Source organism: Ceratotherium simum, chromosome 35 (assembly GCF_057802395.1).
Source record: "Ceratotherium simum simum isolate JZ-2026a chromosome 35, ASM5780239v1, whole genome shotgun sequence".
Lineage (NCBI taxonomy): Eukaryota > Metazoa > Chordata > Mammalia > Perissodactyla > Rhinocerotidae > Ceratotherium > Ceratotherium simum.
In genome coordinates, this window is record NC_141934.1 from 7,712,248 (window position 1) to 7,738,312 (window position 26,065).

General features: G+C 46.4%; 1 protein-coding gene across 1 annotated transcript in view; it reads right to left on the reverse strand.

Moving 5' to 3' along the window:
- The window catches only part of LIMK2 (LIM domain kinase 2), a 55,581-nt gene extending 31,271 nt beyond the window's left edge, over positions 1-24,310 (reverse strand). Inside the window, exons 1-2 of the mRNA XM_004429760.3 lie at positions 24,184-24,310; positions 14,342-14,441 (exon numbers count right to left, since the gene is read on the reverse strand). Of these exons, the coding sequence (XP_004429817.1) occupies positions 14,342-14,441; positions 24,184-24,199 (116 nt within the window). The 5' untranslated portion in view covers positions 24,200-24,310. The remainder of the gene's footprint in view (positions 1-14,341; positions 14,442-24,183) is intronic.
- Between the last annotated feature and the right edge of the window lie 1,755 nt (positions 24,311-26,065).

A 26,065-nucleotide genomic window follows, 5' to 3' on the forward strand; every position in this document is an offset into this window, starting at 1 on the left:
AGTCCCTGCAACAACCTTGTGAGGAGTACCTATAGCACAGATAGGGCAAGGGAAGCCCAGAGATGTTAGGTAATTCACCCAAGGTTACTGCTGGGAAGTGCAGTGCTGAGACTAAAAGCCAGGTTTGCTGATATCAAATCTCATGCCCTTTCCTCAACATGAGCCCCAGCAAGGTGTTCAGGAATCCTGCCTCTCCAATACGGGGCCCAAAACTGCTGTGTATGCTGAACTCCTGCATCTGATTTTTCTAGATTTCCTGCCCACATTCAGGATATCATGAAACAGTTTATCAAATGCCTTGTGGAAATCAAGAGAGGGTCTCGTGACTAGCAACCCAGTGAAAACATGAAGTCAAGTCTAACTAGTCATGACTAATTCACTACTGCTGAATCCTAGTGATCAGCTCCATTTCTAAGTGCTCACTGTCCAGCTATTCCCATCATCTACAAATTTCCACAGAATTCCATCAGAATCTGTCCACAAAATTCCCTCAGAGTTTTGTGAAGGAGTCAAGTCAAAAAGACTAAGAGTTTGCTTTTTCCAGGATTTCTTTTTCCTCCTTTTTGATAACTGGGCCAGTAAGCCATCTCCATTTTCATCTCACTAATAGATCCCCAGAGCCTGGTAAATAGTAGGTGTGGAACGAATAATCATTATACTTGGGGTATTGCCCCCATTCTCCAAGGTTTCTCAAAAGTTACTAACAGTGGTTCTGTTACTGTGCTAATAAGTTTTTTGTTCTTTTTTTTCTTAGTATATTGGCAAATAATTTTTCTGGGCTGAAAATCTAAATACATTTCATGTGACTGGGTACCCTCATACATCTTGGGCTTCCCATCCTCACTTCCCAGTTTCAAGTTCATGAGCTATAAAACAAGGGATTGGACTAAATCTCTATGGTTCTATCTAGATTTCCACGATAGATGATTAAGATGGATGCCAAGAACTGTCTTTTACCTGGTGTTTGTTAATATGACACCAGGATACAGAGGTCGTGGACACTCAGCTCTCACTTTGCAAAACACTGACAGAGTTCCATGAGCCACGCACTGAGGTGGGCTTGCTCACATTTGCTCTCATTTAATTCTCATAATGCTGTGAGGTGGGGCTGTCATCTCCTTTTTACATATGAGGAACTGAAGTTCACAGAGAAGGTTGTTGTCCAAAGTCACAGGTCTAGGAATTGGCAGAGCTGGGATTTAACCCAAGTCTTTGGATTCCAAGTCTAAGACACTAAAGTTGCCTCAAATAACTATTTTACACTTGCTGTTTGATTTACAGGGGTATTTCTGAAAGCGTGGTTGAAAGAATAGTAGCACTGGACTCCCCTGGGCAGCTTGTTGCAAATGAAGATTCCTGGCCCTACCCCAGACCTACATAGTAAGAATCACTGAGACTGGGCCAAGAATCTGCATTTTTCAATACGCCCCTGTGTTTCTGATGCACGCTGAAGACTGCACCACTGCTTCACTCTTTCCTACGTGCTCGTCCACTAGATTTCACTCTACTCTCACACTAACCCTGAGAGGCAGGCAGGGCAGATAGCTACTATTCCCTTGCTACAAATGAGGAAATGACTGCAAGACAGGTTGTTCATCTTCTTATTCTGGATGCAGCTTAATACATAAATGTTTGGTGGTTGACATTCTGTAAAGCCTTGGCTCGCTGGGGACTTTCACCTTCCTGGTGCTGTTCTTATTCATTTGTAACCTCACAGTAGTTACCTCTCTCTTTTTCTCAGTGACACTGAGGTGGTGCTCAGGGTATGGTGGGAAAAGGTGATTCCAGAACACAGTGTCATCTCATGAAAAGGCCACCTTTGGAACTGAAACAAGCTAAAACAAAACAAAATAAAACACAAGGGCTGACATTAGCCAACTTCAGAAACAGCTGGTGCTGCTGCCAGAGTCGGTGCTACTGACGGGAGCGGAGTGGAGCGCTCTCTGATCTCACCAGGATCACTACAGGGCAGCCTCAGGATAGCATGACCAGAAGACGGCTGACATACAGAAGAAAACTACCCCAATTCAAACCTGGCGTGAGGTACTTGGAGGTTTTTCCCGGTAACGGTGAGGAGTGCAGAGAAAGAATTGGTTAGCACCCCTCCAGCACTGCTCAGGGGAGGGATTCTGGCCACTGGGGGAAAAAATATAAGGCAAATTATGCACAGTGGGCTGCCACAGTGCAGAAGGCATGCCATCCCTTGAGGCCCTAGCTTCGATGGTTTTAGACTTTGGAATGACATTTACAGACAGAGGTCTTATTCCAGGCCCCCCCTTCAAAAGAAAAGTTCTTGCCTGGGAGAATAATGTAGAGCAAAGAGATGGTGATGGTGCATTTTGGACGCTTATCCAAGTGTCCAAAGAGAAAGGTGGTCATTTGACAAAAATATCATTTGTCCAACTAACATTGAGTACCCACTGTGTTCTAGGCACTCTGTTAAGCTCTGGGGTACAAAGACAAACTATATATGGCTCCAGACTTAGAGAATTTCACACTCTAAGAGTGATGTTAGATGTGTCAACAAATACTGACAGGGCTATAACGGAGGTATGAGGAGAATAACAAAGAGGGAGAAAAAGTCTCCTCTGATTGGTAGGGAGGGTGAGGGTGGATCTGGGGAGGCTCCTCCACAGAGGACGGAGGTATCAGCTGAATCTAACAGGCTGATTGCCAGGCAGACAAGAGCACTCCAGCCTGAAGGAACAACATGTGCAAATGCACTGAGGCATAGCAGTTACAATTACTGTAAATGGCGAGGAGGAATACAGTATGGTCTGTAAGCTGCAGTGCAGGACACATGTGAGGACTGATCAGAGAGGAGGCTGGGATGGTGGAAGAGAGCAGGGGCAGGTCGCCAAGGGCCAAGTCTGCCTGGTGAAAGAGTCACCCATAGGCTGTGAAGAGTTATCAGAAGTATGTAAACCAGCAGAGGTTCTCAGTGAATAGAATGTAAAGCCTGAAACACCAAAGAGAGCGCTGGTCTTTAGTTGCCAGTTGGTGTCCCTGAAAGGGCATTTATGCCTCAAGTCTACAGCTGGCTGCATATGCATCCACATGAAGTCTGCTGGCCAACTAGTGTTCACTAACAGCAGACTATGGCTTCGTCCTCAGGCCACATCTCTACCAAGTCAGTCATTTTAACAGCTGAGATTTCCCTGTATTGGCTGTAAGCAAATAAGAATGGGGTCACAACCTTTTGCAGACAATCATCCATTGTTGCTCTGTGATACTAATATTAGAAAATTGAACCCAATGCTGTGTTCACATAGACATTCTTCTCCTGGCTGTGCCAGGAAAAAAGTGCTTTGGACACCTTAACATTTATAAATCTCTACGCAATGCCAGGAGAAGAGCCCTGGCCTGGCAGAGAAAACCTAAAATTTGAACTGGCTAACAACAAACTTGCTGTGTGATCTGAGGCAAGCCATTAAACCTCTCTGGCCTTCAATTTCTTCCTCAGTAGAAGGAAGGAGTTAGGTAAGCAAAAAATTCCACACCAGTAGGTCAATGCTAAAGAGAGCAATGAGGAAGGGGTTGTGGTCAGAGGAAGGTGGCCTGGCTGACCACCCAGAGACTGCTCCAAGGCTGGTATCACCTTGGTGAATGACCCTAATTTGGGGCTTGTTTTTGGCCTTTTAGGTCCAGAAATAGGACTTCATAGTACCAGAGAGGTGCAGACATTCTATGATGGTCTATTCTAACCATTTATCAACCCCACTGTCCATTTATGAATTGACACTTGAAATCAGAATGCCCACATCCCCTATTACAGGTGGTACCTCCAGACTCTTCTTGTTATCAAGAGTCCCAGGGAGCTGAATTAGGCCTTAGAAGGTTGTTCTGTGAGCATGGACTTAAAAAGGGAAATAAGTGGCCATGGAGAGAAATTTCATTCCAGCAGTGGTGAGCCAGCCAAACCAGCCCTGCCTACAACAAAGAACCCCCTTCTAGCGACTAAATCCAGATTCAGTATCTTTATCTGGACACACTATTAGGTTTTTTTTTTTTTTTTAATGAGGAAGATCAGCCCTGAGCTAACATTCATGCCAATCCTCCTCTTTTTGCTGGGGAAGACTGGCCCTGCACCAACACCTGTGCCCATCTTCCTCCACTTTATATGCGACGCTGCCAAAGCACGGCCTGACAAGTGGTGCATCGGTTCGTGCCTGGGATCCGAACCCAGGCCACCAGCATCGGAACGCGCGCACTTAACGGCTACGACACGGGGCCGGCCCCCTGACACACTATTAGTTTTGCCTCACTGACTTTTCACTTTCCGTTTCACTGCTGGCCACTCATTATTATATTGGTTTTTAAACTAATTTCTTTTGTTGTTAGGAGATCAGCCCTGTGCTAACATCTGCCAATCCTCCTCTTTTTTTTTTGCTGAGGAAGACTGGCCCTGGGCTAACATCGTGCCCATCTTCCTCCACTTTATATGGGACGCCGCCACAGCATGGCTTGCCAAGCAGTGCGTCAGTGCGCGCCCGGGATCCGAACTGGCAAACCCCAGGCCACCGCAGCAGAGCGCGCGCACTTAACCGCTTGCACCACCAGGCCGGCCCCTAAATTATTTTTTAATTGAAAAAAAATCATTACTTCTTTACATATGTAACCATCATCAATTCACATATTATTCAGCCCTGGAAGACATGTGCCTCCCTAATAGCTAATACAAACGGCTAACACATGAGTGCTCACTCTGTGCGAGGCCCTCTTCCCACCCAGTGCTACACATGACTTCACTCACTCACCCCTCACAATAACACTCCGAGGTAGGCAGTAGGTCAGTATCTCCATTTTATAGACGAGAAAATGAAGCACAGGAAGGGTAAGTAACTTGCCCAAGGTGCACAGCTAATAAATGGCAAAACTAAGATTTGAACCCAAGAAGAGTCTGTGCTCTTAACTAAGCACCTGAGACTGCTCTCATTACATGTAGATCTAACTAGTTTAACTCAAAGAGGACAAACTTTATTTCCAAGTTCTCGGGGAACTGCCAACCCATCCACCCATTCCCCAGCATAAATCACCCACAAGTAAAAGATACGATCTAAGTATTCCATTTTTTCCACTCTATACTTAATGGTTATCTTTAGCTAATGCCATCCTTCAAAGATTTCTAAAATTTAAAAAACAAATAAATAAAAAAACTTACGATTAAAATTGAGATTTGTCAGATTTCAGTGCAATTCATAATTAGTTTGGGCTGAACTCACTCCTCCCTCTATCGCCTCTCTCTCCAGGGCTTGCTCCTGTCTGGATTGTGCCTACAGAGGACTGCAGCTCAAGACCTGCTGCTGGGCAGGAGCACTCCTGGGTCAGCCACTCTGGCTATTCCACCAGCAGAAGACAAAGTTTTAACTCCTCACCTCAACACCTGCAGACAATTTTCCAAAACAACCCAATGTCTGGAACCAATTCCTCTCTGCCGTTTAGAGTAAGTGCAGCCACGGTGGCTACTAAGGGAAGGATGCGGGGAAGGCACAGGGTAGGGAAAGCCCTTGCTTACATCATATCTTTTGGCCACCTCAGGCAATTCATTCAACAAATATCCCTCCCATGCCAACGATATGCTCAGTGGTGACCAAATGAGGGGCAAAAAGCCCCGTGGTCCCTGAGGAAGTTATCCTTACAGACTATTAGAGGTCTCAGGATGTCATTAAGGAGATGATCACATGAATAAACATGAAACTAGAACCATGAAAAAGCTTCAAAGGAAAGGTCTATGAAAGCATAAAACAGGGGCCATGACCTATTTTATAACTATTTCCCTGAGACATCCAGGTAAGGATCTGAAGGATGAGCAAGAGCTAATTAGGCCAAAAGAGGGCAAGGGGGCATTCCAGGCAGAGGGAACAGCAGGAACAAAGGCCTTGTCAGAAGAAAGGAGGATGCATTTTGGACCCTTTGAACAAGGGCAGAGAGGCTGAAGTAGAGAGAGCAGGAGGCTGTGGGGAGAGGCCAGACCACAGGGGGCTTTGTACACCACAGGGGGCTTTGTAGGCCACAGTAAGGACTTCGGTCTTTATCCAAGAACGTAAATCGTGGAAGTGTATAATGATGGAGAGACGACAGAATGTGACGTGGTCAGACTTTTTTAAAGATCACTCACTCCGGCTGCTCTGTGAAGAAGGGATTGGGGTGCAGAGTGACTATGGACAGTTAGAAGTCTACTGCAGCCATCCAGGTGAGAGGATGTAGCACGGAACAGTGTAGTGGTGGTGGCAGAAATGGAAAGAAGTGGGTGCATTCAAAATATGATCTGGATATAGAACTGATAGGCTTGGATATGGAGGATGAGAGAGAAGCAGCATCAAGGAGGACTCCCAGGTTCTGGCTTGGGCAGTGGGTGGATGGTGATGCCATTCAACAGGACAGGTGACAGTGGAAGAGGAGCCAGTTTTGGGGGGAAGACTGAAAGTCCAGCTGGGTCTGAGGTGCCTGGAAGACATTCAAAGGGACATGTGAAGGTGACAGTAGGATAGATAGGTCTAGAGCTCAGTGGAAAGGTTTGGACTGGAGATACTGATTTCAGGGTTGTCACTGTGTGGAGGACAACAGAAGCCACAGGCATGGGTGAGACTGCCTAGGGAGAAAACAGAGCAAACAGCAACATTTCAGAGCTGGATAGAGGAGCAGAAGCAAACTGGAATGACTAGAGAAGTGGGGGAAAACCAGGAGAGTGTGGAATGTCATGGAAGCCAAGGGAAGAGAAGGTTTCAAGAGTGACAAAGACACTAATAACAAATGCTAACATCTATTAAGTCCAAATTATGGCCAGGCACTGTGACAAGGGCTTTGAATACATGATCAAATTTAAACTGCACAATAACCTTTTGAGGTGGGAACCATTTCTCCTTTTATAGATGAGGAAACTGTGGCAAAGAAAAGTTAAGCAGCTGACCTAAGGTCAGGTGGCTGATAAGAGAAGTTGGGACACAATATTTTTCACAGAAATAGAACAAAGAATCCTGAAATTTATAAGGAACAACTAAAGACCCCGAATAGCCAGAGGAATCCTGAGAAAAAAGAACAAAGCTGGAGGTATCACACTCCCTGATTTCAAAATATACTACAAAGCTATAGTAACCAAAACAGCATGGTACTGGCACAAAAACAGACATACAGATCAATGCAATAGAATCAAGAGCTCAGAAATAAACCCACACATCTATGAACAGCTAATCTTCGACAAAGGAGCCAAGAACATACAACAGATAAAGGAAAGTCTCTTCAACAAATGGTGTTGGGAAAACTGGACAGCCACATGCAAAAAAATGAAAGTAGGCCATTATCTTATACCATACAGAAAAATTAACTCAAAATGGATTAAAGACTTGAATGTAAGACCTGACACCATGAAACTTCTAGAAGAAAACATAGGAAGTATGCTCTTCGATATTGGTCTTAGCAACATATTTTCAAGTACCATGAAAATGACCGGGCAAGAGAAACAATAGAAAAAATAAACAAATGGGACTACATCAACTAAAAAGCTTCTGCACAGCAAAGGAAACCATCAAGAAAATGAAAAGACAACCTAACAATTGGGAGAAGATATTTGCAAACCATATATCTGATAAGGGGTTAATCTCCAAAATATATCAAGAACTCATACATCTGAACAACAAAAAAACTAATAACCCAATTAAAAAATGGGCAAAAGACCTGAACAGACATTTCTCTAAAGAAGATATACAGATGGCCAACAGGCACATGAAAAGATGTTCAACATCATTAACTATCAGGGAAATGCAAATCAAAACTACAATGAGATATCACCTCACGCCCGTAAACTACAATGAGATATCACCTCACGCCCGTCAGAATGGCTATAATTAACAAGACAGGAAACAACAAGTGTTGGAGAGGATGTGGAGAGAAGGGAAGTCTCATACACTGCTGGTGGGAAGGCAAACTAGCTCAGCCACTATGGAAAACAGTATGGAGATTCCTCAAAAAATTAAGGCTAGAACTACCATACGATCCAGCTATCCCACCGCTGGGTATTCATCCAAAGAACAGGAAAAAACAAATGCGTACAGATACATGCACCCCTGTGTTCACTGCAGCATTACTCACAATAGCCAAGACTTGAAAGCACCTAAGTGCCCATCAAGGGACGAATGGATAAAGAAGATGTGGTATGGGGCCGGCCCGGTGGCGCAAGCAGTTAAGTGCGCACGCTCTGCTGCGGTGGCCCAGGGTTTGCCGGTTCAGATCCCAGGCGCGCACCGATGCACAGCTTGTTAAGCCATGCTGGGGCGGTGTCCCATATAAAGTAGAGGAAGATGGGCACGGATGTTAGCCCAGGGCCAGTCTTCCTCAGCAAAAAAAAAGAGGAGGCTTGGCATCGGATGTTAGCTTCTAACATCAGATGTTAGAAGACCAGGGCTGGTCTTCCTCACACACACACACAAAAAAAGATGTGGTATAGAATATATAAAATGGAATACTACCCAGCCATACGAAACGATGAAATCCAGCCATTTGTGACAACATACATGGACATTGAGGGTATTATGCTAAGCAAAATAAGTCATAGGGAGAAGGTCAAATACCCTTATGATCTTGCTGTTAAGTAGAGGATAAAAACAAGAACAAACAAACACACAGAGACAGAGACTGGATTGGTGGTTACCAGAGGGAAAGGGGGAAGGGAGGAGGGCGACAGGGATGATTAGGCACATGTGTGTGGTGATGGATTATTAATTAGTATTTGGGTGGTGAACATGATGTAATCCATGCAGAAAGAGAAGTATAATGATGTACACCTGAAATTTATACAATGTTATAAACCAATGTTACCGCAATTGGGAAAAAAAAAAAAGAGAGAAGTTGGGATGGAAACTCCAGCAGCCTGACTCCAAATTCTGATCCACTTTTCTCTACTACCTCTAGCGCAGTTTGGGAGGTCATATAAGATGAAGACTGAAGAGTGGCCAGTGGACAAACCAACGAGGCTGTCCTCTGGAACATTATTAAGGGAAGGTTGTGTCAGGGGAGAGTCAAAATAGAAGCGCACTATTAGGAATGCTCCATGTTATTACCTGTTTTTCAGCTGTCTGAGGGAGCCAGTCAGAAGCCCAGACCAGTATGTCAAATCTGTATCCCCAACAGCATCTAATTTGGTGCCTTCAATATAGATGCTCAAAATTATATGTGAATGGTTAACGTAAGAAGCACAATGTTGCCGTGTGCTGCTGCTAACCCTTCACATCATAACATTCTAACGTTTTCAGAATGCTTTCTTCTCCATTACCTCCTTGATCCTCACAACTACTTCATGAGGAGAATTATTTTTACCACATTTTATAGATAAGAAACTGAGGCTCAGAGTGGCAAAGGAACTTGCCCACAGTTACACAGCCAGCCTGGCTCTGCTGAGACTTAAATCCAGGTCTTCTGACTTCAAGTCTACGGTTCTTTCCTGGAAGTCCCAGTGGAAAGAGGACAGTCTTGGGAGCTAGGGAGACCTGAGTTCAAATGTCAGCTCTGTGTGACCCTGGGCAAGTTACTCTACCTTTCTGGGCCTTCTTGTTTTAGTATAAAATGGAGTTGCAGGGTTATTGTGAAGGTTGAATCACATAATTGAAGTGAAACTCCCAATACAATGCTTAATAAACATCAATCATCTTTCCCTGGCCCCACCCCCACCCCTCTCCATTTCTGGCCCCCCCACTGCAGCTGTGGGGCTTCTATCACAGGGTCTTACTTGTGTCTTCCCAAAGAACAAAGCAGGATTAAGGCACACTGAAGGTTATATGCTGCTGCTACATACTAGGAGTCCCACCCTATGTTCATGCTAGAGTCCCTTGTGGGGGCAGAGGAAGGCCCAGGTGTCTGCCCTGTCCCTCTGTCAGGCAGGCCCCAGTCCCCTGTCCAACAGCCAGTCTTAATTATCTTCTGGCTGGCTGTTTTCTTAAAGATAAACTAGACAAAAAGCAAACTAGAATCAAAGGCTTGGGTCCATAAATGCAGCAGCAACATCAACAGTAGAACAGCAGATGGCAGGTTTGCTCCACTGACTCCCACACCAGGAGCCCGGAGACCCAGGAGAAATTTAACAGCACTTTTATTGACACTTGAGAGTTCATGAAGCCTTTGAACCAATACCCTTCAATGTTATCTGACACCACCAGTGTGTGGCAGGCAGGGCGAGTGTTTTTACCCTGAAGTTGCAGAAGAGGAAACTGAGCCTTAGGGAGGTTAAATGACATGCCCATATTCAGAAATGCAAAGAGACTCTTGTAAGCAAGGAGTCAGAATGACTGGGTTCAAATCCCAGCTTATGCTGGGATGACTGAGCAAGTAACTTCCATTTCCCTATTTATAAAATAGGTAAGACCAGCAGTACAACTAGGTTGTTGTAAGAATTAAATGAGATGATGCATGTGAAATGCTTAGGACAGTGTCTGGTGCAGAGTGAGCACTCAATAAATGGTACCTATTACTGTAACTATGATTCTACTGTGCTTCTTTAGAAGCAGGTGTGGGTGAGAAAATGATCATGGCTTTCAGCATCACAGAAAATACTCTGTTGTCAGCCAGCCCATTACACCACAGTCTCTGGTCGCTATGTGTGTAATTTCTTCACCGGCCTTTCCTGGAGTCAGAAATTTAGCGGAAATGATCTGTTGCCTGATGATGTGACAAGAGCTCTCTCCATTATCTCTTTTCAAGAGCAGAGGCATTAGAAATCACTTCTCAAAAGAGAGAGCTCAGTCTGTGTTCATCATCCTGAGAAAGGAGGCCCTGAACAGTTCGCAGGAACCTTAAGAATGGTGGTGTTTTCCCTCTGATGCTGCTGCTAGGAATCAGGGCAAGCAACAGAGTCCCAGGTAGGGGCCATAAAGACTAACAGAGGCAGCTTTTCCCTCCTCCCATGAACCCTCCCATTTGGCCAAACACCTCTGATGAGGGTGAAGGGACAATCGTCAGAAAACCTGTCAGGGTTCTTTGGTTTGCCAACATGCCAAGAGGCCACATCACCATTCATAGCTCGACACTTTAACCTCAGCTACAAATAACATGCAGTCTGGCTGCTTTCCTGGCCTCCCCCAGTGAGAGGGAGCCGGTTCCGGAGAGCTTCAGAGAGAATGGCCCCAGCTCTAGAACCAATGACACTGCTCAAGGAAAGGAAAGGCCAGAGGTACTTAGAGTCCAAACAGGCCTATTGCGAAGACTGAGGAGAGGAAGTAGGAGGGCTGGTCAGCCAAGTGTCCAGAGATCAGAAGGATCCTGGCCAGGCGCCCAACAGCACCAGCACAATTACTGACTGGGCTACTTCCAGGAGGTCTGTCAGCTGGCCTCCACCATAAAGTCCCAGGTTCCAGCCGTAAGTGGCTTCCTACTGTCCTGGGCACCTGAGAATCTGGTGTAAGGTATTCAGAGGCAGGATTACCTGTGTGGCTGCACAGGAGGGGATAGGGTAGTGTAAGCAGAAGGCGAGGGAAGGAGCTTGGGCCAAACCCCAGCAATGTGTCCATTCAATATCCAGCCCCACCCTGTGACTACGAAAACAAAGGTGTGGGGGAAGGGGAAAAGAAAAGTCATTTCCTTTATTGTAACTATAGCCCAGCTGGGTAAGAGCAAGGCTGGAAGGGAGTCATGAAGAATGAATTCCTTTGGGTAGCATGGAGGGAGGGTCCTGCTTCCAGCGGGCCTGCACCCAGACACTGAATTCATCAGAAAATCACAGATGTGCTGGGGTGGAAGAGACCTTAAGAGACCATTCAGACTGATGCCTCACGCTCCTCATAACCCTGTTACTTCTGGGGTCAGACAAAACCAGGTTACTTCTGGGGTCAGGCTGGGTCTGCCCAGCCATGAAGATCTTCCTCCAATTTGGGCAAAAGTCAAATTGCTCCACAGCAGCCAGTCCCCCCAGAGCAAATTACCAGGCTCCATCTGAGGACTTCCTGTCATCCAGTTTGCATGGGAAAGCTCAAGAGTCAGGAAATGTACTCCTTTCATATAGCTGGATTAGAGATACTCCATCCTTGAGGCAAAATTGCAAATAGGAGACTGAATCTCGATGCTCTACTTCTCCCCACTGGCATGATCTTTGGTTTAATTGTGCCAGAGTAGTTCAAAGTTAACCTTAACCCCTGAGCCTCCACATCAGATGACCAAAGAGTGTGTCATAAGAGAAATAAATGTATGCATGTAGGTGTATATAAACACACACACAATATAATATAAAGTGACGCTACTGATTGTTAAGGGTTTTGTATGTGTCAGATGTTATGCCAGGCACTTTATATAGGTTATCACATTTAATCCTCCCCAACAACCTTGTGGTATCAGCACTATTCTTATCGCCATTTTACAGATGGGGTGCCTGAAGCTCAGGGAAGTCACCTACGGCCAGTTAATAAATTGCAAAGCCAGGATTTGAAACCAGACAGTCTCATTCCACAGCCTGCATTCTTATCCACCACGATAACGTGCCTTATTTCTTCACAAGCATGTATGTGTGCGTATGGTTCTCTCTCTCTCTCTGACACACACAATGCTCTCCAACAAGCTAGCATCTGACCAGACCTACAAATGACCCAAGACTTCAATTCTAAGGCCAGCTCTTGTCACCCATGGCCTGTCTGTGTAACTCTTTTTGTCTTTTCGGTTTCAGGCCTCTCATCTGTGATATGAAGTGTTTATATCACACAGCAGGGAGTCCCCTTCTAGTTCTGAAGTTCTTTAGTTCTAGGAGAATCCAGAAATTCCAAAGATTAGCATGTTCTACCCTGTCCTGCTTATTTTGGATAGAAAATATTCATACAAAAAGGAAAACAGCATGAGCCGGCCCCGTGGCGTAGCGGTTAAGTGCTCGCACTCCGCTGCTGGCGGCCCGGATTCAGATCCCAGGCACGCACTGATGCACCACTTGTCAGGCCATGCTGTGGCGGCGTCCCATATAAAGTAGAGGAAGATGGGCACAGATGTTAGCCCAGGGCCAGTATTCCTCAGCAAAAGAAAAAAAAAAAAAAGAGGAGGATTGGTATGGATGTCAGCTCAGGGCTGATCTTCCTCACAAAAAAGAAAAAAAAAAGGAAAACAGCAGGAACAAATATGACCATATGGGTTAGATGCTAAGGCTAGCCCCAGCCTGGTAACTCACTAGGTGCTCTAAAAGGAAAGGGTTAGCCCAAGAGTTTATCTATAAAGTCCCTTACAATTCTGACGCTCTGCTCCTATCCTACTAAAAGGCACAGTAAAGGTAGAATCAATTTCCGTGAGGGTAAAAGAAGGAGGAACCAAGGCAATTAGATCCACAGAGAAAATTGGAGAACTCTAAGTTAGAGCTGAAAGGGCACAAAAATGCTGGTTCTTCTCCAACTCTTCCAGATGCCAGAACTCTCCAGGCCAACCCCCCGACATAGTTCCCGTGTTCCGGGTGGAGGCAAGTGCTTAAAGGTCAATTAAATTACTTGATATCAACAAGGGGGAGGCTTTGCAACAAGAGCTGTGTGTGGGAGCTGGAACCTACATCACAGCACATGGTGCCTGTCTACACAGTCTGTCTCATTCTCAGAATGTGAGCACAGCCCCACCACTTCAGACCACGGGGGCCACATATGCCCACCCAGCCTCCAATGTGGAACGACTGCAGGCCAGGCACTGTTTATGTTCTGGAGAATGCAAAGACAAGCTCCCACTCTTGAGGATTCCAATCGCCCAGCGGAAAGAAATAACCATTCAGTGGCTGCCTACCATGTGCTAGGCCCTTGGTATATATGACTTCATTCAATCTTAACAAGTCTATGAGACAGATTCTTAACATCTGTATTTTCCTGATGAGGAAACTGGCCTCCGACAGTAGGAACAAATCTGACTTTAAAGTCTGTGTTATTTTCAAGAAATGGAGCTGCCTCCAAACAATAATCTAAGAGCTACAATAAAGTTAATTAAAAAAAAGCAGGAAACTAGGAAGGCATCCTGTGGTGAGGAGCTGGCTCTGCCAACTGCACTAAAAACAACCCTAGAGGCACCTGTGTAATCAGTAGTGCAGCTGTGGGAAAGTTAATCTTTCTGGGCCTGTTTCCTCACCTGTAAAGTGTGGGCACTGGGACATTCTAGAAAGGGATCCTCCATCCCCCCCCACCTCTAGCTGCAGCTGGCCCATCTGTGGCTCTTCCACTTTCACCTGGTGTCAGGGGGGCCACACCTGACATTTGCTCCTGTGCCCTTCCTTGGCACATCCCTCCCCACCCCCTCACCTGCACCGAAATGGAAACTCTGAAGTCAGAAGCTTATTTTTCTATTTCCCAGGACATGAAATAGTGCCTGGCCTATACCACACTGGCAAAGACAGGAGGACAGACCCACTTACTGGAAGCAAGAGCTGTGCCAGGCTTCGTTGATGGTCCTGTACAACCTCTGACTTGGTGCAACATGGTCTCCACAGCCCCGACACCTCCAGGCATCTTCACCTGCACACAAAATCAAGGGGTTCAGAGGCCTGAAATAGCAGGGGGCACAGGGATGGGATTCCTACTGTGTAGAATAAAACTGAATTAACAGACTCATATTGAAAGGGTTGGGCCAATGCTTTGCTAGATGCACAATTCCCTCCTCCACAGGATCTCTGGTAACCACTTATCCAGCCTCTGCTCATCTCTCCAGGGACAGGGAATTCAAGGCCTCAAAAGTAGTCTCACTCCATTTTTAAAAAATGGTTCTGATTGTTCCTTTTTCCACTGAAACAAAACCTGCCTTTTCCTAGAACTTTCAGCCCTTGCTTATAGCTCTGAGTAGACGAAAGGAACAAGGTCTCTTTCTTTTCAGGGTCAGCCTTTCCTACAACTGTTCCCAGCCAGCACCCAGAAACTTCTCCTCTCTAGGTTAAACATATTATTGCCTTTTCCTATTCCTCAAAAGCCCTGGTTGTGCCGATTTTACATCACCTAGTCCAGGAGCTCATTCATTCGACCAACATCATGGGTTTTCTTGACGTAAAGCTCTATGTTGGAGACTGTTGGACAACATCATCCCTGCTCCTCAAGAAGCAAATTCAGTGGAAAAGACACATTCTTCCATATTGTAATTTTTCATTTACATATTATTTCAGAGGTAGAAGCAAAGTGCTATTTTAGTTCAGAGAAAGAAGTAATGGGTACAGGAGGGAAAGAACAAACATCTAACGAACACCTCCTATATGCCAAGAACTGAGCTAGGTGCTTTCACAGACCCACTCGCATTTAATTCTCAAAACAATCCTGTGAGACAGGTATTACTACACTCATTTAACGGATGAGAGAGCTGAAAGTTGGAGCTGGTGGTGACAGGCCAAGCGGCAGATCTAGTATTTTAACTCAGGTCTGGCTCATTCTAAAGCCCAGGCTCCTCCCACTCCACCATGTTCATTCCTGCTTATTCCACTGAGGGGAGTAAAGTCTGGAAGTCTTTGTAGGGGAAGCTGACACTTGAGTTGAGCCTTGAAAGATGGGGAAGATTTACCAAGACTGAGAAAGGATGGAGAAGGGCTGTGTAGCTTGGGCAACAGCAGAGTCAGCCCATGTTCCTCCAAAAGGGACAAAACACAATACTCCTGGTGTGGCTCAGATGCCCACTTCTTGAAATAAAGAGGGCAGCTGAGATCAAGCTGTGGTACCTGACCCAGCCCTACAAAACGGGACAAAGTTGTTACAAGACTCCCTTGTGCGCTCCATGTATGCAGCTTTGTTCTCCCTGGGTAACTCCAGACTGCCACAGGCACGGTGACAGTCACCGAACCTTGTTTCATAGGCACAGGGGCCGTGAATAGACAATGCACGGCTCCAGGCACTTCAAGATTGCTCAGCAGCATTCTAGGGCAGCCAGGGCAGACAGCTATCCTCATACCCCAGAGGAGAGCTGAATAAGCTGGCAGAAGGCTTTAAAACCTCGACCCACTCACTCCTATCCTCTAGTTCCACAGTGACAGGACATACATGCCCATCACCTCCTGGATCTAAACTTCTCAGACTCTCAACTGGGGCCTTTTTGTTTTTTTGGGTGGTAGTGGCCAGAGAGTACATCATCATCCTCACAAACTCCAAGGCAGAAAAGTCTGAGAAACTCACTTAAATTGGGTTATGGACAGCGGGTGAGACAGTGAATTAGTGAGAGGGTTTTTTTGTGTGTGTGAGGAAGATCAGTCCTGAGCTAACATCCATGCCAATCTTCCTCTTTTTTTTTTTTTTTTGCTGAGGAAGATTGGCCCTGTGCCCATCTTCCTCCACTTTATATGGGACGCCGCCCCAGCACAGCTTGACAAGTGGTGCCTTGGTGTGCACCCAAGATCCCCACCCAGGCTGCCAGCAGTGGAGCGCGCACACTTAACCGCTAAGCCACGGGGCTGGCCCCAGTGAGAGGGTTTTTAACGAACTCAGACATCCAAATGAATCTTCCAAGTTCTACAGGTACCAGTTTGAAACATTTTTGGAACTCTTACATGGAAGGGCTTTCAGGGTCAGTTTGTGAACTGCCACACCCCAGCCCCAGCAAATCTCACTATTTTAAGTCACACCTTATTCCTTGTTTTTAGTTTTTAACCCAAAAGCAATGTCTGTAACCTGACCACCCACTTAACAATGCAATATCTTGGCTCTACATTTTCTGGCTGCTTCCAAAATTCAAAAAGGATCAGGACTGGGGGCTGGCCTGGCGTCACAGCGGTTAAGTTCACACATTCCGCTTCGGTGGCCGGGGGTTCGGTGGTTCGGATCCTGGGTACAGACTTACTGCTCACCAAGCCATGCTGAGGTGGTGTCCCACACAGCAGAGCTACAACTCTACAACTATGATACACAACTATGTACTCAGGCTTTGGGGAGAAAAAAAGAAAAAGAGGGAGATTGGGAACAGATGGTAGTGCAGGGCCAACCTTTCTCAAAAAAAAAAAAAAAAAAAGGATCAGGACTTTCCACTATGAGGATGTTTGAGATAATCTGTTATTGCCACACCCTCCAGAGCCTGCTCTGCTTTCTCCAGTCTTGAGAAACTCAAAGCCATTCAACAAACACTTATTTAGCACCTGCTCTGTGGTAGGCATTACAGGCACAAAATCAAGACCCCTACTCTCTTCTCTCATATCCACCTGGTTCCACCTTCCAAATCTCTCTCCAGTCCTTCCCTGTCCTTCACCGTAGCTGGAGTTCAGGTCTTTGGCTTCCTTTCCCTGTCCACTGCACAGTCTTGGCTGGCTCACCCAGACACCCCGATGTCTACAGAACAAAGGCTCAGCTGTTCAGCACGGCACTCCTGTTCTGGACTCCATCCTATCCCACCTCTCAGAAGATGTGCACTTTCCGTTATCTCTACCACCACTCTCCTCTCCACTGGCTCCTTCCAATGATCATTTAAATAAGTTCAAGTCTTTCTCATTAAAAAAATATCTGGACCCCATTTTCTCCTCTAGCTACCATCCTTACTTCTCCCCTTCACAGCCACATGTATTAAAAAGTTGTCTACACATCACTGCCCTCATTTCCTCACTTCCCACTTACCGCATAATCCACTGCAATCCACTGCAATCTGACTTCCACCCCCACCATTTCTCTGAAACTGTCTCACCAAGGGCAACAGTGACCACTTATTGCTAAATTCAATGGACATGCTTTAGTCATTCTTTCAGCAAATATTCACTGCATGCCAACTATGTGTCTAACACTGTGCTGGGGAAAGGGCAGCAAACAGGAGAGAGATTAAACATAGAACAGATATTAAATAATAACAATTATTTCAATTATAATTGGGGCAAGTAGCATGAAGGAGATATCAAGTTCATTGCTAGGAAAATGGGGGTGGGGTAGGGCAAACAAGTATTCCTTAAGGAAGTAATTTCCAAGCTGAGCTCTAAAGGATGAATATAAGTTAACCAGGCGAAAAGGAGGGAGGAAGGATAACAACGGAGACTGGGGTTGAGGGAGACACGTGCAAAGGTCCTGAGGTAGGAACGCAAACTCCTCACACATCATTAAAGTTGGCTAATGTCATGGGGCCAGCCCCGTGGCATGGCGGTTAGGTGTGCACACTCCACTGCTGGTGGCCCAGGTTTGGATCCCAGGCACACACCGACGCACCGCTTGTCAGGCCATGCTGTGGCGGCATCCCATATAAAGTGGAGGAAGATGGGCACAGATGTTAGCCCAGGGCCAGTCTTCCTCAGCAAAAAGAGGAGGATTGGCATGGATGTTAGCTCAGGGTTGATCTTCCTCACACACACACACACACACACAAAAAGTTGGCTAATGTCAGCTCCAAAGGACTAGGAAAATGAAGACTGGTCTCTGGCCTACTACAGCCTCAATAAACATTTATTGTAGGAACGAATGGCCCTCCACAAGGTGGCCCCAAAGAAGTTCTCTCTCTCATCATTCCTTACAAAGGAACGCTCTAGTCACATCTTGATCTATTTTCTATTCCTGCCACACACATTCACGTTCTTACATCCTAACAGTCACACCTCAAGCTATTCTCTATGTTTAGCATACTTTACCAACCTTTTCCCTTAACCAAACTTCTATCCTTCCTTGATGGTCCCCCAAAGGCAGGCAGTATTTCTTTCACTTTGTCTATACCTGTTCTATATTATTTGTTCTGTAATTACAGTTCATTACGTTTCTGTCTCCTCCAGTCCCTCCCTCTCTGCCCTCCCCTCTCTCCCAGCTCTAAGGGGCAAAGGCTGCATCAGTATTTTTCAAATCTCCAGGGTTTAGCACAAAGCCTGGTACAGAACAGATTCTCCTTTGTGTGGCAAATCCAACTGAATAATTGGATCCAACTGCCAGCCATAAAGATAAGCTCCAACAGTCTGCAAGGATGATTCAACTGGACTAAGTATTCTGGCTCCCAGGGTGACTACCTACAGGTAAAGTCACTTGTAGGTGCACAGGCCTCAGTCCATCACGTTGTACCTGAGCAAGGGTATTCACCCAGAGCCTTCGGCCTCCCAAGCCCAGACATTCTCCAAAAGAATACTCTTGGCCTTTTCAGCTCCCTTATAACCCTGAAAGTTGATGATCCTAACTCTTACAGCCTTCATTCTAGGAAATGGAAGAGAAATATAATAATACAAAGACTTGGAGATTTCTGTGAGGCCCAATGGAAGACCAATCCAGAGTCCAGTCTCCCTGGGAAATTCTTCCTCCAGGAATATACCTCATTGTACCAGGCTGTTCACCCTCTCCCTCTACTGTGTTTACCTCTCATATTTGCAGACTTATCAACAGAGGCTACTGATTGTGAGTCCAGAAAGGGAGCCTGAGTAAGTAAATGTCCCCAGTAGCCTCAAACAGTAAGGGGCCCTTAATAGGTGTCTAATAATCAGAAAAATGTGCCTTCACAGTTATTATTGGAATTTGTTGCTTATAAGAAGTGGTAAACGTGCAATGCAAACAAGATAAGAATTGTAACAAATGGCTCATTACAAAGTTCTCATCTTCAGGATCTTTTGAATACTGGTATAAAATATATTCAGTTTGTATAGGATGGAAGGATGGTAAGGCTGAAAGGGCCTTTAGAAACCATCTACTCTAACCCAACACTTTCATTTTTCTGAAAGAAAAGAATTGAGTTGCCTAACCATCAGAAACCTGGTCTGGGGGGGGCTCAAACCCAAGTTCTGAGACTATAAGACCAGATGCGTTTTTATTATCCTATGCAGCCTCAGACAAGTTGAGACTTGCTCAAGACTACATAGTCCTTCAGTGGAAGGGCTCAGTCTGGTACCCCAGCTCAGAGCCAGTGCATTTCCCACAAGACACTAACATTCACCTTAATCTTGGTCTAAGAGCTGGGTTTCTGCAAACTAGTCCTTTTCAGACTTCAAAGTGGTGAGAAAGTCCCAAGTGCTGAGAACTCATGAGACCATAACGCCTAGCCTGAACCAACATGCAGAGATCCTATCCTTTCGTTTGAGAAAAATCTTTGCTGCTTCTCATGTTCCATCAGACAATGAGAACCAGGAACAAAACCCAGCCAACTCAGCGTAGCACAAAACAACAAATACGGTAACTGCTGTGCCCCCTGGGAACTGGCAGGTCAGGTGTATAAATTGTACTTGTTCCAGGATAAAGCAGGAAGCAGAGGGGCAGGGCAGCAGCTAGTGGGGAGCAGCCAAGAGAGAAAAGATCACATTTTAATGAAGTGACTACCAACAAGACTAACAGTAATGATTAACATTCCTCTAGATACTCTCCTATATATCCCAAAGGGTTTTCCTCCTCACTAGCTTGCCAAATATTACCAAAGGGAGTGTCTAAGGAAAAAAGATTACATGATTTTTAAAGCAGCTTTGGAACTTTTCTGGACCTTAGAGTCTTCCTTCATAAAAGGAGGGATCAAATGATTCCTTCTAGCTCTGAGAGTCTGGGACACCAAACCAGGGGCCTCTCATTTTTCAGGTTAAGGCACAGACATAGGCATCTCAGAAAGTTTCATTCTTGCTGTCGTTCTCTTCTGCTTTTCTTTAGTTTATTAGGAAAAATTTGTGAGGGTCAAGCAGAAGAACCAGAGTTAGACCTGGTTCTGTGTCCTTGGGTAAATTATTTAACCTCTCTGAGCTTGTCTTTTAATCTTGAAAAAGAGGATAATACCACCTACCTTACAGGATTACCAAGAGGATTAAGACAAATAACATAATATATGTCACAATACCTCCCGCAGTGCCTGGCACTTAGTTGGCAAATGAATTGTGAGTAGCTTTTCTTCTTTCCTTCATGTATATCTAGGGGGTTGGCTGAGTAAAGGTTGAGCTGAATACACTAACCTCTAAAACCTGAAGGGAACGTTTTCAAAATAAATTCAGCAAATGTTTTCTGTGTGCCCATGTGCAAGACACAGACTAGGCCACAAACTGCTGGGGGCCCTTGGTGAGCACTCATGGGGTGTGATGGACAAGGATATGTACAGAAATAACATGTCAGAGAGGGACAAACCAGGTGCTGGGGGCAGGGCAAGCTCGGTACAGTAATAAGATACTTGGTAGAGAAACTAATGAGACAGATGGCTTCTGCGGCTTTCGGGCACTCAGGTTCTCATTTCCAACCATAAGATTACCTCCTTCAAGAAGCATTCCCTGACCAAATCTGGTAGCCACCTGGGACACCTTGCTATTCTTCACACATGCCAAACACATTCCTAGCTAGGGCCTTTGCTCATTCTCTTTTATCCCCTCTGTCTAGAATGTTCTTCCCCCAGATATCCAAACTGCTCACTCCCTTGCTTCATTTCTCTGCTCAGATGTCATTAACCAGAGAGACTCCCCTGACCTTCCACCACTCCTATGCCCTTATCCTACTTTATTTCTCTTCAGAGCATTTATCCCTAATGTATGATATTTATATATGCACACATTGTCTATCTCTCCCACCAGAACATACACTCCATTAGGGAAGGGATTTGGTCTACTTTGTTCCCTGCTGTATCCCCCAGGGCCTAGAAGTGCTTGGCACATAGTAGGAACTCAATATATATTTGTGGAATGAACATATGAAAAGAGTTCTTCCCCACCTTTGAATATGTGATTGCATATAGGCCTTATAATAGTGTGTTTTGATTTGCCCTCTTTTTCTGGAGAGGAAGATTGGCCCTGAGCTAATATCTGTTGCCAATCTTCCTCTTTTTGCTGAGGAAGACTGGCCCTGGACTAACATCTGTGCCCATCTTCCTCTACTTTACATGGGACGCCGCCACAGCATGGCTTGACAAGCGGTGCGTCAGTCTGCACCCCGGGTTCAAACCTGCAAACCCTGGGCCACCGAAGCAGAGCGCACGAACTTAACCACTACGCCACCAGGCTGGCCCTGATTTGTCCACTCTTTTCTTAATTATTCTCAATACACAGTGAATTTCTTGAAGGTACAAACCATATATTATTCATTTCCACAAATATTTATTAAGGGCTCACTATGTGCCAGATCCTGTATGTCTCAAGCAGCCTGGAAGATTGGAAAGAGCAATGGAGGAGAACTCCTAGATTAGCCCTGGCTCTACCACTCATTCAGTGACCCTGGACAAATCCATTTTCCTCCCTGGGCCTCAGTTCCTTCATATGTAAAATGAGGAGAGTTACATTATCTCAAGTCTCTCCTGGTTCGAGCACCTGTTAAAATTTATGAGCGGTAAAACCTGGCCCAGCCTAGTGCCTTTGACAGCACAGACACTCAGTAAATATTTGATTTCTTTGTTGTTGATTCTCCTGTTACACAGGGATCTGAGTTGTCTTGGAACACAGTTTGGACAGAACAAGTAAAAGTTGAAGTCCCACTTCCTTCTCTGACTCCATGGGCAACTTCATTCTGGTGTCTGTGATACAGAGAGGATGAAGCACTGAATTTGAAGTTGGAAAACATGAATCCTGACCATCACCACTTATTTGGCTATGGAACCCTGAACAAGTAATTTCTGAGCCTTAGTCTCCTCACACATAAAAAAGCCACACTGGCCTTCTCTCAGCTCTTCAAAGGCACCATATGCCTTCCTACCTCAGGGCCTTTTTATGTTGTTCCCTCTGCTGGAATGTTCTTTGCCCTTTCTTTTCTGGACTAACTTCTACTTATCCTCAGGGATCAGCATAAACTTGCTTTGTTAGGGAAAGTATTCCCTATCCACTCTCCTCACCCCTGCTGTACTCTTACAGCACTATCTCAATTCTTTATCTCAATTATTATAGCATTTATTTCAATTGTTACCTCAATTATTTACTGTCCATCTCTATGACTGTAAGCACTACAAAGGAAGTACTGGGTCTGTTTTGTTCATCACTATACTCTTCAGTGCTTGGCTAAGTATCTGACAAATATTCTTATGGAAGAATGTATATAAACTAATGCATCTAGAGGTTTTAATGGCTCTAGACAGCTTTTTGGTTCACTCAGAGAAAAATATAATAAGCACTATTGCAATCTAAGATCTTTTGCAAATTTCTGAGAATCAAGCGTCAAGACAGGAAGCCTATGTTACATGGAGGTTAGAAAAAAATCATTGGAAATCATTTGAGCTGAAGAACTCTGGAAGCCAAAAAAATAAAAATAAAAGAGGAAGGGGCAGGGAGCAGTTCTACCCCTAGCCCTCTTTCTCCAGAAGCCTATTATTAAGAATGAGGAGAAAATCCCATGCTCCCATGGTGAGGAAGTGACCCACTGGTGGCCTGGTTCTTGTATTCAGGATGGAGGAAGTGACTATCCACAGGCTGAAAGCCAGGAAGTGGGGGCCGATATCCAGGACAGCCTCCCTCCTCCACTCCCGTCACCTCTAGAAAGCTTCTGGACGCTGACCCCGGTCGACCCAGAGGCTGGGCCACCTACACAGGTATCTGGGAAACATATGCAACAGAAAGTCCCTGGTGCTGGGGGACACGCAAGGAGGGCAGGAAGCCGCAGGGTGGTATGTGAGGTGACTGGGAAGGGACCGCAGGCCCGGCTACCCTAAGCCTGAAGCTACCCTTCACTCTTGGACAACTCATCTTTCCAGGAGGTGTTTTGCCCTATTCCTCGCCTGTCTCAGAGAGACCAAGGGAGGACCCGGCTCCCATGGGAGGGCCCAGAACCCCAGCGAGCCTACCTTCCCCAGGAAAAACGCTCCAATCTCTCCCTAGCCCCAATCCGTATCCTAACCCCCAAGGGAGCCCACATTCCCCTGTTTCCCTGCAAAGAGCCCCAAGACCCAGGGGATCGCAGGCACCAATATACCCCCGAGAAGCCTTGGATCCCATCGCGAAAGTCATACTCCTCTCCATTTCCCACAGAAAACCCAGAACCCGGCGTAACTCTCCATCCCCACATAATTGCCCCGAATCCTGAAGATCCCGTACTCCCCATATTCCACAGAACCCTCACTCCAAGGGAACCCAGGCCCCTCAGCTGCCTCAGAAAGGGTTTTCATTTGGGGATCTGCAGTCGCCAGGTCCACAAAAAAAGCTGGCCCCCCGGCAGAGCCAGCATCCCTTCCTCCCGGGACCTCAACTCGCGGGCAGCCGCCCAACCCGCCTGCCCCTTGGAGCTCTCTATTTCCGGCTCCCCAATTCCCGGAGCCCCACAACCTCTGAGTCTTCAGGGAGCGCTGTGCTCACTCCCCAAATCCTCCTTCTAAGGAGCCCGAAACCCCCGAGAGGCCGCCGGCTCCCCCCAGGCGCCCTGGGCCCGGGCTCCCGAGATAACGGCGGGACAGGACGGCGCAGCCCTTCCTTACCCGCCTGCTCCGCCATGGTCCTGGGGGCGCGGAAATGGGGAAGAGAAGGCACGGGCCGCGACAACTACTCAGCTCACGCCGCCGCCTCAGGCGCGGCAGAACCTCAGCCCAAGGCGCCAGCGAGATGCGCCGCCTACGGCGCCCGGGGAGGACCAAACCGCACCTGGCACCGGGACCCACCCGCTGATGCCCCGCCCCGCCGACGCCAAGCCCCGCCCCCGGGACCCGGCCCCGCCCCCTGGCTCGGGCTCAGCGGCAGCCCTGGCGCCCCCTAGTGTGAGCGGTGACCTCGGCGGGTCATTTTGGTAAGGGTCATTTTGCGCAGGCTGAAGGGCTCAACACAGATAACTTTCAGCCCATTTTACAGATGGGGACAGCTGAGGACCAGAGGGGACAAGTTCGACTACCTCGAAATGGCTCAGCTCATTAGGAGCTGAGCTGGGATGGGAACCCAGATCTCCTGACTCGGAGGTGAAAGCTCTTTCCAGTAGTGTATGGAATCAAGAATACGAATATGAGAAACCAGGTCTACCCTACATATACCTTTGCGGGGGTTGAGGGTGGACTTTTCTCACAAGCTTCCAACTCAGAGAAGCCACTTCTCTGTGCCACTATGTGTAAACTGACACTCAGTAGATAATCTCTAGGTCAAAGGGTATGGAGGTGGTGCAACCAGCATTCTGGGGGCAGATCCTTAGTGAGGCCAAGTAGGTATATAAATGAACTCAGTACACCAGATCTTCCAATTTTTCAAGACAAGCCAAAACTCCAGGTCGTTAGGTGAAATCTCTCACTTTTTAAAACGTTGGAACCATTAAAAAATTCTAAAAATGCCATGTAGGTCGAAGGAAACACACCTGTGGGCTAGATTTGCCCTGCCGGCTCCTCTTTGTGGAGGAGAGAGCACTGGATGAGGAGTTAGGACAGCAAACTGGTTTCTGGCAGCTGCTAGCTGGCCGAGGGACCTTGAGAGCTACTTGCCCTCATTGGGTTTGGGAGTGGATTGGAGTCCTCCGTCTGACGATGGGTTGGCCATATCAGCCGGTCCCTGAGATTCTTCCTGTTGTGCTGGGTCTTTGGCAACTGTCATTTCCTTAGATCAGACGTAGGTCATGGGAAAAGTGTCTAAATGACCAGGAAGGGACAAGGATAGGGCTCAAGGAAATGGATCATGACACCCCTAAGGACAAAGTTCAACCCAGCTGATTCTGGTTCCAGCACTCTTGAGTGAGCAAAGGTGAGCACAATTCTCTTTCTTCCTGTCCTGACCACGTAGTCCAAACCAGATGCAGGTCAGATTTTTCTCCTCTGGGTGTGGTATGTGGCTCCTGATGTCCTGAGTGTGTAGAAAGTGCTAAGGGGCAGCAGGGGTGATGTACCTGACTTCCGGTAATTCCTGGGAACCCTCTTCAACAGTTGGCTTGACAGTTTCTGAGGAAACCTCTGCTCTGATTACAAGATTGAATATTGAATTAAAGTGATGAGGATCCAGGAGACTCTCCTGACAAGCCACCTCATGGCTAGCAAAAAGGGGGCAGGGATTTTATTTACCCTACACAGGGAAAGAGGTTACACTTTATTTTCCCAGACACCCAGGCACTGGCAGCCTTGGAATCAAAACCTCTGGGTGTCTTGCCCCACAGCAAGACTCTCTCTCATTCCACTTCTTTCCCACCTCCAGCCTCATGGTCTTCACCAGCAGGGAGTGGGGGGATAACCAACTCCCCAAAGTTCCTCTCAGGGAAGTTCAGGTAACTGAGAAATTCCAGTTGAAATGTCAAGGAAGAGAACAGCAATCTGTAGAAATGATATAACCAAGAGATCTTTTCATTATGGACCCAAAGAACATTCCAAAATCACTTGGGAACTCAAGGGGGACTTC